The 12,376-nt window shown below is 38.3% G+C and overlaps 1 protein-coding gene across 1 annotated transcript in view; it reads left to right on the forward strand.

Annotated features, from left to right (window-relative positions):
• Positions 1–1,077: 1,077 nt before the first annotated feature.
• Positions 1,078–12,376, forward strand: part of MMS19 (MMS19 homolog, cytosolic iron-sulfur assembly component) — a 30,643-nt gene continuing 19,344 nt past the window's right edge. The window contains exons 1-5 of the mRNA XM_070946395.1: positions 1,078–1,171; positions 4,543–4,591; positions 8,099–8,199; positions 10,775–10,860; positions 11,241–11,315. Of these exons, the coding sequence (XP_070802496.1) occupies positions 1,078–1,171; positions 4,543–4,591; positions 8,099–8,199; positions 10,775–10,860; positions 11,241–11,315 (405 nt within the window). The remainder of the gene's footprint in view (positions 1,172–4,542; positions 4,592–8,098; positions 8,200–10,774; positions 10,861–11,240; positions 11,316–12,376) is intronic.

A 12,376-nucleotide genomic window follows, 5' to 3' on the forward strand; every position in this document is an offset into this window, starting at 1 on the left:
ATAAAATTGTAAAAATATTCTGGTAGAAGACACTCATCGGAGCCACTCTTGGGTATTGCACCCAAGACAACTGCATGAATATATTCATGAAATCACCAGGAATCAAGCACAATTCAAAGACGGTGCTTTCTTTTTCTTGCCCTTTTTAAAATGTTCAGCAATCCCCATCTACAAATGACCAAGCATTATTTTGAGGGGGAAGCGGGGGGAGTGTGTCATGCGTAAGTCTTAATAGTATGGAATTAATTTGTTCTTTGGGGATATTTTTTTCAGCTTCTCTAATTAGTTTACAGCCCCCAGATTTCCTGGTGAATTCCCAAGAACAAAGCTATCCCTACTGAGCTTTAGAGGCCAAAGTTGATCCAATGTTAGCAGATGCTGACGAATCATGGCTTACTCAAATCACTTTTATTAGTTTGCATGATACACCGAAACCAATGGGCTGGGTACATGATGCCAAAATGTGGTTGGCAAGTTCTTCAAGAATAGCCAAATGTTGTTTGAGCTGGGTCAGTGATCCAAGTTTTGGGGGACTATCAAAAGCAATTTTGTCTATTTCCCAGTTTTGATTAAAACACAGGCTTGTCTTACATTTTGAGCTATTCAACATGAAAAAAAATAGTCATTATTTCTTAGCCCTGTACAACCACTTCTAACAACAAAATCATATAGCATATTTCTTGTTTATATTTTAGATTGACAAGCGAACAGAGAGACACGGGTCGTCTGGGTATTCTGAAATGACTTTTGATTTTTCTACACAGCTTCCCAACTTGTTCCAAAATCAGTATCGTAGGAAATAAAATATCTATGGTTTGCACATTATTTGCATACTTAAGCAAGAGGATAAGCTTCTTACCCTCCATAACCTTAACCTTAACGCCTACTCTGCCCTTCAGCTTCGTTGGCACAACCTTGGCCGGCAGATCCGCCTAGAAACTCGCGCCGCTATTTTTGCCAATCGCTGGAGGGAGTTCTTTTAACGTGATATAAGTTTACCTCCGTACACGTGATAGGGAGACGCGCACGCGCGGTTGCTGCTTCTTGCCCTCCCCCTTTTTTTCCTCTCAGGTTATCATGGCGGCCGGAGGGGCTCACGTTGCCATAGGAAAACCTGCCTCCCTGTTACAGGACTGGGAATGGGAAAACGCGGCCAGGCAGGCGGGTGAAGGTATGGTCAGGGAATGGGTGTGAATAGAAATGGCATGGAAATGAACTCGCGTGTTTCTGCACTGCATGCAGAAAACGAGGTTTGTAGGGCAAGAAGGACTACTCGGGGCTTTGAAATAAATGGTGAATAAAATGGAGAGGAAGGCAAGACGATCAGGCTTACATCAGGAGAAAAGGAGAAATGCTGAAGTTAGGTGTGTGGGTGAAGAGCCTTCTTGGGAAATTATGCTCAGTAGTGTAATTCAATGGTATCCTTAAGAATAAATTAATCCTGGGGTTTATAGAGTGGCTTTCTCCCATCTCTAGTAAAGGCGTTTTATCCGCCTCTGTATGGGACTCCAGCAATTATAATGGGTTGAAGTTGGGCACAAGCAAGGTGTTCGTTCATCAGGTGGAGCAATGAGTCTTGCAGGGTATGGCACGTGTTGTTTTTGGTAAAGGAAAAAAAAACAACCGAATAAGAGTTTTTCGTTCAAATAACCTTTCCCCCACTTGGTTTTCTTTGGAACTATATATGAACTGGGGGGATGTGGTTTGAAAAAAAAGGATAACAAAGACTCATGTAAATATTGTTGACATATTATTATAAAGCTGTTCGTTAGGAAAAAATGGTTTCATTTTCATGAGGTGTAGCATCCTCTGAAATACATAACGGAAAAGAGATTGCATGAAGGATTCTTTTTAGCATTTGGCCAAGTGGACAGATGCGTTCCATGGTGTACTTTTTTGTTTAGGTAAGACTGGAAGAATAGTTTTCCTAGCTACAGAGTCATTTATAGCAACCAGTCATTTTATGGGTATTGGTTGCAGCCTAGATCAAGTTATAGAGGTACTATGATATTCTAACCTTAACTTGGTTTTTTTTTTCATTTTGCAAGCAGTTATTTGATCTCACTTTTTATTTACTAAAGAGACTGCATCGAAGGATAATTAGCATCCCAATTCAGGAAGAGTTTTCTTAATGTCAACTGTGTTTAGAAACTATGAAAAATATATGCTTGTTTTGGTTTAATACATTGGATTTTGTTTTCCAATCTGAATTGGAACTTTTTCTCACTTTACTTAGGAAAAGGATCAATTGATTGTGAGATTTTATCATGGGTTTTGGTGCTCATTACCAATAAATAACAACAGGGCTGAAAAGTGCTGTTGGAAACTAGCAATTGTATTTTTCAAAGAGACATGCTTTAGAATCAAACCTTGTTCTTTTCATAGTAAACTTTGTATTAATAAAATGGGTAAAATGCAAAAATTACAACGAACTATTTAGCAGCCTATTAACTAGTTAATGAATTCAATGCTGGAATAGATTTTGAAAAAATTCCATACAATATTTATTTTCCTATTGTAATTAGACAATAAATGTTATTTATAAACTTGTTTACTTTTTTCCATGTACAAGTTTCCCCACTGCTAGTAAGATAATGCAGTTGTTCAATAAAGATTGTGGATACTCTGACATTTTTGGTATCAATATATATTTTTTCTGATTTTACATTTGAAAATGTAATATACTCAAATATACTGTAAACAAGTCATGCCACAAAGATAACAAGTATATATTGAATGTAAAAATAATTATACTGCAGGCATAAGTTCCAATATTCCTTTTGCCTGAAATGCAAACCTGCATAATCATTACAAAATAGGGTTCATAGTGAATTTTCAAGTCTAATTCTAAAATAATGGTGCTGTGACTTAACTCCCTATTTCATGAGGAGCTGAAAGCCAAGTCCTTCTATTATTACTAATATTGTAGAAACACAATAATAACATTTGGATGTATGATCTTTTGGGAATTAAAGAGTTAAGGATATTTATTAGAGGAACTGTTTTGAACTTGGCTAATTAGAAAATGTATTTTTTTTTTCTTTAGATGCCTTTTTTTGTACATATACAACAAAATATATTGTCATGAAAATGTCACATTTAAGAAAAGTGCTAGGGTTAGTGTTAATATTATAATACTTTTTCATTCTAGATGAAAAGCTGAAGAAATTTAGTGAACTTTGTCCACTATAAGAGTTGCTGATGTTTCTGTTCACTATCATGATGGCTTCTGTAACCCTTTTTTAATATGTTTTTAAAGAGGCAATATAAGTACCTAATTGGTTTGTTAAAGTCTTAACAGGTGTGCATGGTTTCTCAGACTATGCATGATTTCTCAGATCATACATGTAGGCTGAAAATGCCAACTGTGTAGCTTATTCTTACAATCAGGTCACATTAAAGATAGGTGGGAATATATACAGTACTATATACCAACATAGTCCTCCATTTGGTTCTTGTTAGTGTCAAATGATTTCTGCAAAGACAGTTTTTTTTTTGCTGCTGAACTTGACAGTATGTTTAGCAATATACAATAGTTAATCTTGATGGCTTGAAAGCATTTTGGAGATAACCCCGGATCCTTTCTAGTGTCAAATGATATAAAATACATTAAAGTGATTGCTTTTACCTGAGACAATGCATTATGGCAAAAAATTAAGAATTAGTCTTGTGTTAAGCACTGGTGTGATCCTAAATAGCATAGCACCTAGACTTATATACTGCTTCACAGTGCTTCACAGTCCTCTCTCGGTAGTTTACAGAGTCAGCATATTGCCCCCAACAATCTGGGTCCTGATCAGGAATTGTACAGGCAAGGTGCTAGACCTAGAACAGAGATATGAGATTCTTTGCCTCTTCTTTATGCTCAGCACAGAAAAGAAGCTAAAAGTATAGGAAGGTGCCTCTTTTAGGAAAAACCTACATTCTTAGCATAGTGTAAATGTTCAACTTGTCATGGTATAATGCTATATTCCCACAACTAGAATGATCCATTTTTTGTCTCCCACAGTCACCTGACTCATCTTTGAATGTCAATAACATATAACACCAGCAAGTCTTTGATTCCCTAGTACAGGGGTGTCTCATGTTGTCGCGTCGTCACGTGATGTATCGTGACTTTTTTCCCTTTGCTATAATGAGGTGGGCGTGGCCAGTGTGTGATGCATCCAGCCTGCGGGCTGCAAGTTTGACACCCCTGCCCTAATAGGTAGCTTGCAGATATAATACAAGTTAGGTTAACTGAAAGCAAGATTGAGTTAGTTGGGTGCAAAATCTAAGCCCATCTTAGTTAATTAAGTGGAATATTTATGCAGTAGAGAGAGAATATAACCTGCCTGTCTTTTTGCATGTCGCAATTAAACATATCATGATATTTGGACCAGTAAGACAGACTATGCTTCATGAGACATATTGTCTTAATTGTTAATTGAAGCACTGTGACAAGTTAACATTGGGATTTAAAGTACATACTGTATATTCTCATTTTTTCCCTGTGTAAAAATTGAACTAGAAATTAACAATTTCAATTCCTTTTTTTCTTAGGAGTGAAGACTGGAACATGCTCCATCTTAGATGTTGTGGAAATCTTGGGGTAAGTAGATCATTGCGACAATCTCTGTTCCAAATAGTTACATCTTGTCCAGCATGTCTGTGTACTATATTGGAGCAACGGAGAAACATAAAGAAGAATATCAAAATTTTATTAAAATTTTAAGACATTAGTCTGATTAAATGAAATTACTGAATGTTTGAAGGTATGTTTGAATCAGAAGTAGCTCTAAGGATAACATAACAAAAGCTCTAAGGATAACATAACAAAAAAGTCAACATTGCCCATTTCCTTTTGTATTTAAATCATTAAATTTATTTTTAACTTCATATTGTAATTTTTCCTTTCAGTTTCTTCTGCAATCTTTTTACCACTAGTGTATACTATGCTAACCAAAGTAAGGAAATATGAAGGGCACATAAATCTTCACAAGATTTAATTCATGTAATATGCACAACGAGATTAGATCTAATAATCTCTTTGTACATATACATTCTGTAGTAAAGAACTAGTTTGAGTAGAATTAAAAGGATTGTGATTTTGAGGTAGAATAAAGGACAAGTGGATGTGGGGGTGGGAAGGAAGATGGAAGATTAGATGAGTTTAGGTGGGTATTCTGCAATTGAATTCAAGTGGAAGATTTGGCTGATGGACTGACACATATGTCATACTGAGTGTGCCTCTTAAGATCTCTCTACATTTGTTGCAACCAAAAGCCAGATCACACTAAATGACTTGATCATGACCTGCTGGAATGGTTTGGCCAAATCACTCAGATATAGTGTGTTTAGTCTATGTAAAATACATTTTTCTTTATGAGAACTGTTAATGATAAATATATTTCATAAAGTTATTCTTATTGAATGGCTAGCTTCTGGATTTTAAGATTTATCTCACATCAGAGGTCCCCAACCCCCAGGCTGTGGCCCATTACTGGGCCTTAAGCCTTTCAGAACCGGGCCATAGAAGTGGCGAGCGTGCATGTGTGCACATTCCCTATTGTGCGAGCAGTGTGTGTATGTGCCTGCCGCTCGTGCAAATGAAGCTGCTTGCGCTTCCCCATGTACGTGGGAAGCCATCCCCTCTTCTCCTGCCCCTGGTCTGCAAAGCCAAAAAGATTGGGGAAGTTTGCTTTTTGTGATACCCTGTTCTTTTCATTAATAGAAATGTTTTTTGTGCTTTCTGCATTATTTGAAAAAGGCAGGATCATATAGATATTTCTTCATTACTGAATGAAACACAGAGATATATTTAGTGGCATATCCTTTACTTTTTTCATACTGTCACCTGTGATTGCTATTATGAGGCACGTGGAATTTTTTGGAAATTATACAAAGTGTAATTCATTGCATATCAGTCTGAAAACCTGTCTTCTACTCTGCTCCACGTACCTAAAAATAATTACTCCCTAACTTCATAGGATTACTTTTATAACAAATATGCATAAAATGACTGTTCTTGTCTAAACTTAGCATACAAAAAAACCTGTAGAGAGAGAATGTAAGGAAAACAATATAATGGCACATAATTTGATCATGCTAATTAATGTAATTTCTCAGGGGGAAGAAGGATATATAATTATCAAACTTCCAAAACTCCCAGATTGAGGTTGGGCTGGATTCTGACTATACAAAAAATATTTTAAAATCCTGTTTAACACAGCTATTTGTCATAAATTTTTGACACATAGAAATCTCTATTCTGGGAGCAGAAAATGTAAGTTCTTTAAATCTGAGACAAAACAGGAGAAGGAAATTGAGATAGTTGTTTCTGAGCTAATGTTAAAGAGAGAAAGGATTATTATAGCATTATTCCCTCAGAGCCTAAGGTTAAAGTTAGAATTTTCAGATAAAGAATAGAATAGAATAGAATAATTTTGCTTCTATACCGCCCTTCTCCCCAAGGACTCAGGGCAGTGTACAGCCTATTAAAAACACAAAACAAACATCAATTAAAATAATTTAAAATTATTAAATAATTCGGCTCAATTTAAAACCCCAGAAATTTAACACACCCAATTTAAAATTATTATGTTGATAGCCTGGCCTGGCGGAACAACAGGGTCTTGAGTGCACAGCGAAATGCCCGGAGGTCAGAGATCTTACGCACTTCCAGGGGCAGTTCATTCCACAGGACTGGGGCTCCCACAGAGAAGGCCCTCCCCCTGGGTGTCGCCAGCCGACATAACTTGGCCGATGGCACCCTGAGGAGACCCTCTCTGCGGTAGCGAACTGGCCGGTGAGAGGCTATTGGTGGCAGAAGTCGGTCTCGAAGGTACCCAGGTCCTATGCCATGGAGCGCTTTAAAGGTAGTGACCAACACCTTGAATTGCACCTGGAAGACCACTGGGAGCCAATGCAGCTCGTGCAGGAGGGGTGTCAGGTGGGCACAATGAGTTGCGCCCATAACCACCCGTGCGGCCGCATTCTGGACCAGCTGGAGCCTCCGAGTGCTCTTCAAGGGGAGCCCCATGTAGAGAGCATTAGAATAGTCCAGCCGGGAGGTGACAAGGGTATGAGTGACCGTGCGCAAGGCGTCCCGGTCCAGAAAGGGCTGCAACTGGCGGATCAGGCGAACCTGATAAAAGGCCCCCCTGGCCACGGCCATATGCTCTTCAAAAGACAGCCGTGCGTCCAGGAGGACACCCAGATTGCGAGCCCTCTCTGTGGGGGGCAAAGATTCACCCCCAATAGTCAGCGATGGCACCTGCTGACTACATCGGGATGCCGGAAGCCACAGCCACTCAGTCTTGGAAGGGTTGAATCTGAGCCTGTTCCTCCCCATCCAGACCCGCACGGCCTCCAGGCAGCGAGACATCATATCAAGGACATCGTTGGGGTGGTCTGGGGTGGAGATGTACAGCTGAGTATAAAAGGAAGCAGGAAATAAATGCTTTAAGAAAAAAATGTTATTTTGTTCTTTTTTAATGGATACACATCTGAGCCAGCATTTTCTTTTTTCTTTTTTTCTTTATTTTTTAATTGGTTCGATTTATATGCCGTCCTTCTCCGGAGACTCAAGGCGGCTTACAATGCATTAAGCAATAGCCTTCATAATTTTGTATATACCTGCTTAGTAGTGGTACCTATTTATCTACTCGCATTTGCATGCTTTCGAACTGCTAGGTTGGCAGGACCTGGGACGAGGACGGGAGCTCACCCTGTTGTGTGGCGCCTGGGTCTCAAACCTAGGCTGCTGGCTTTCCAGCTGACAAGCCCAGTGTCTTAATCACTGAGCTACCCCCCCCCTCCATACTTTTGGATAGGCCCCAGAAATACTCTGAATTAGTCAAAGAATGTAGTAAGGACATCTCAAAGAACATTTCTTGTCTGAAAAGAATAAAAAAAGAATGGCAGTTGGAGGTTCAGAAAAATATATGCATATATTAACGATAATTTATCAGAGCAATTTTCTGATGCAATATAATTTAAATTGTGATTGAGCAAGTAAGAGAAATCTCACTCCAACTCCTTCCTGGTAATACAATATTTTTCTCTTTACTTGCATGGTTCTTAAACGTTTAACTCTTATTTTTTCTTTCTAATGCAGAACTCCTCTGAAGAATGAAGATTCTCAAGTGCGGGCACAGGGCATTCAAGTACTCTCTGAGGTCCTCCTACAGTGTTATCCCCTCCTCCAAGAGCAGGAAGGTGGGACAAAACATAATTCTCACAGTGAGCTAAATCTCCTTACCAGGCCCAAAACTGCCCTCAGTTTTTATTCAGTATTATTCAGTGATCAGGAGCATATGTGTAGGCAAATATAATTCAATGACTTGGTAGCCTTTGATATTTGCATCCTTGTGAGGCAAAACTGGACTGTATGATCACATATACAACTATTTTACATTTTGTGATACAGATAGCCCTCAAACAGGAAATCCCAGCCTAGCCACTCTCATTGTCCTGCATTCTGCCACACCAGCTGACTTTCACTGTCTTCATCCTGGGTTTGCACAAAGCTGCTTCCCACATCTTTGCAAGGTCTCTCATGCCATTTTCCAAATAGTGCACAGACCTGTCCAAATAGCACGTATCCTCACAAGGATTTGGAAGGCTTCAAAATTTCACAAGAAAGCCACACACAATTTGGACTAGACTGCATGCATTCTCTGGCGAGCTGCTACTTTGAAAAAGTTCCAGCCTGGCCTGCTTAGTCAGCAGTAGGCATAAGAAAATAGCAAAGGGCAGCAAGGGCTGCAAAGCACAGGGGGACAAAAGAACAAGGAGTAGAGATAGGCAGGTGGAGGGAGTTGAAACATCCCTCTGATCATAAATGCAGACTGGCTGCTACATGGCCATATTTTGATCACCTGGCCATGTATGGCTATAACTTTGGTCATGGGTTGTAAGTCCAATTTTTTAACACTGTCGTAATTTTGAATGGTCACAGAACAAATGGTCATAAATTGAGGACTACCAGATTTTGTGTGTGTGTGTGTGTGTGTGTGTGTGTGTGTGTGTGTGTGTGTGTGTAAGTAAAATTTATAATGTTTTAATTTTATGTGTTACTTCCTCATCTTTACAAATATTTAAACTGCAATGTGATTTACCTTTGTGGCAGTTTTGAGTGCCTGAAGGCATTTATATGTACTGTGCCACTATTAACTAGTGCATATGTGACAATTATGTTTATTTGGAGACGACGAGAAGCATCTTAATATTAAACAATATCTCATATGTTCAGCCAAAGAGTAGACTATGCAACTTCTTGGATTTGAAGGCAAATCCACTTTGGATTGAGAGCAGAGTACTATTGTGAGATAGTTACGATAGGCCGCTGCACAATCCCTGAAAAAATTGTATTGCTGTAATAGTTTGTGCACTTGCAAGAAGGCAGCCGACATTGTGGTGAAGCAGTACAGACAAGCGGTAGCTCCACAAAGTCCCGCCGAATTATTCTAGCCAGGAGGCTCTGCGGGGCTGAAAATTCCCTGTAGGGGTGATGAAGACAGAGGGGATGCTTCGGTAGTCGCGAGGAGAGTGCAGTCTCCTCGTTTGACCTGAAGAAAGCCCCTTTAACTGGGGGAAGAGAAGATGGCCATTATGGCTGAACTGAAGCCATGACAACTGAAACGGAAGAAAAGAAAGGAAAGATCCTGTAACAGTGTGCTCAGTCTGAGTAAGAACTTTCTGACATTTGCTGTGAAATTTCCCCCCAAAAAACACCCCCTTTGGAAAGTGGGACTCAATTGAGGTAAATAGCGGCGACTAAAACCTGGAGCTACTGTCAGATTTGGAAAAGAAAGAAAAGAAACTGCAGACAGAAACAACCTTAAAGATAAAGGATAGACTGGATTGGCTAGTTTTTAGCAATTTAAATTGTTTTAAAATATTGGATTATACTTTTATTGCCACCTTGATTTGAAGGACTTCGGAAAATTATTGGAAAATATTTTTGGAGATATTTTATTCGCAGCAAAAGTGGAGAAAAAAAGTAAGAGTGACACCTGCTTGCCTGGGAAGACATCATAGAGCTGAAAAAAGTGGAAGAAGGCGTGAAAGTTGTTTAGTCTACAAATTAGCTGGAATACACTAAACAACACCTGCAAATTGATTGTACTTGGTGTTTGGAAATCTAAAGCACTGCATGCTCCTAGTAAAAAAGAGAGGTGAATAATTTGTAAATTTAACAGGGAAGCGAACTGTACCAGTAGTAACACAAAAAGAAGAGGGATTGATTGAATTGTTTGGCTGTTCCTGGATTGAGAATCCATTATGAATTTTGGCATTTTTGATTTAATTTGTGAACATGTAATACTATCCATAAATTGACATCATCCCTGACAGTGCTCATCACTGAGTATTTTCTCAGGGCCTCCACTTCTTAATGTGGCTTACAGCTGTCTCGAGAGAACATTCCTCTCAGTGTTTGCCATGCTAAGAACAAATGATTGGAACTGTGATTCTGCACTGAGAAGCACTGAGAAGCGTGCTTTGTGATAAGTGGTTGATTATGTGCAGTTTGCCTTCTGGAAATTTTTCCTTGTTATAGAAACTCTTATTTATCATCAACCAAATGTTTCGATGAATGTGGGACTACCCAAGAAATCTGTGATACTTCTTTATTACCCATTTTTGTTCTGTAGTTCCAAGCCTGACCAAGATATCAGTTTGTTACATTTAATTCCTAATGTGTGATTTGAAAACTTGCTTACTAATATAGCACAGTGACTAATAATGTTTTTATTGCTAATTATAGTAATATTAATGTTTTTTATTCCAGTGAACCACCTTGTCTTGTTCTACGAGAACCGTCTAAAAGACAATCACCTTGTCATTCCTTCTGTGCTGCAGGGACTGAACGCTCTGGTGAGAATTTACTATCAATGATACATACATAGTTCATTTTGTAAAATTTCCAGGATCTAAATGACAGTGGCAATCTTTTGGTGTGTTTCGTGTGTTTCTGTATCTTCCCCCCCCCCCTGTATTTTCTTTTTCTCTTGATTTTTTTCTATTTTTCTTAGTTTATATTAGTTTTTTTATCTTTGTAAAATTATAAGTAAAAAAATGTACACCTTTTCTATAAAAATAAATAGCAGAATCTTCCTAACAGAGATGAATGACTTAACCATGATTTGAATTAAATCTACTTTGCTGAGGTTCTGATTCTGTTCAGGGAAGCTACTGCAGATAGCCATCTCTTAATGCAGATGGACATTTATCAGAATTTTTTTTTTCCTTTTTAGAGCAAATGTGTAGTGTTAGCTCCAGGACTGGCAGTGTCTGTTCTCAAAGCTATCTTCCAGGAAGTTCACGTTCAGGTGAGCATGGAAATCCTTTACATTCTGTATATATGATTCAACATTCCTTCCAACAGTCATTATTATTGCACTGGTTATACTGTATAGCATCTTATGCCTGCAGTGACTCAACATTAATACGTAGCTAGGGCCTTTCCTTTGGTTTGGTGTCAGAGTCTAAATATGTCACATTCTGCTAAAGAATCTTTATAATCCTATACTTCACAAGTTGAAATCATGTTCTGATTCACTGATACTATTATTATAGAAAGAATGGTCTCCGTGGTCTGGTCAACGTGGTATATATAGATACTACATTAAATGTCTTGACTTATTATGGTAGATTCTACATTAAATGTCATTTCAAATCAGTTTTCTCTATAAACTTTCTTAGTTGCTTCTTTCTTTACATTCTATTTTTTGAATGATGTCCTTATGTGATAGCATAATTAAAACAGGGACAAAGTGAGGCTGGATAACTGACCTTTGAGATTAAATCTAAAACTATTAGTATTATAGGTCTTACTCTTGTATATACAGATATGGCCACAATTGAGCCCAAAATTTCTGTTGCTAAGAGAGACAGTTGTTAAGTGAATTTTGCCCCATTTTATGATCTTTCTTGCCACAATTGTTAAGTGAATCACTGTGGTTGTTAAGTTAGTAACATGGTTGTTAAGTGTATCTGGCTTCCCTATTAACTTTGCTTGTCAGAAGGTCGCAAAAGGTGATCACATGAACCTGGGACATTGCAGCCATGATAAATCTCCACTGCAATATCCAATTGCCAAGCAACCAAATTTTAATTAGGTTGTAAGTGTGAAAAACGTCACACATAAATGACTTCTTTCAGTGACATTGTAACTTTGAATGGTCGCTGAATGAATTGTAAGTTGAGAACTACCTGAAATGTGTGAATGGAAATTCTTATGTGCATTACACTTATATTGGAACTAAAATATCTTGGGGTTCGCAAGAGGCAGCAAAGTATATAGAGCTGCACTGGGACTAAACATGAGACAAAAAATGGAATGAAGAAAAGTTTTGACCATCTCCGCATTAATACAGATTGTAGGCATAAG

The sequence above is a fragment of the Pituophis catenifer genome, unplaced genomic scaffold, assembly GCF_029215685.1.
Source record: "Pituophis catenifer annectens isolate HBS135680 unplaced genomic scaffold, rPitCat1.0.hap2 SCAF_6, whole genome shotgun sequence".
Classification (NCBI taxonomy): domain Eukaryota; kingdom Metazoa; phylum Chordata; class Lepidosauria; order Squamata; family Colubridae; genus Pituophis; species Pituophis catenifer.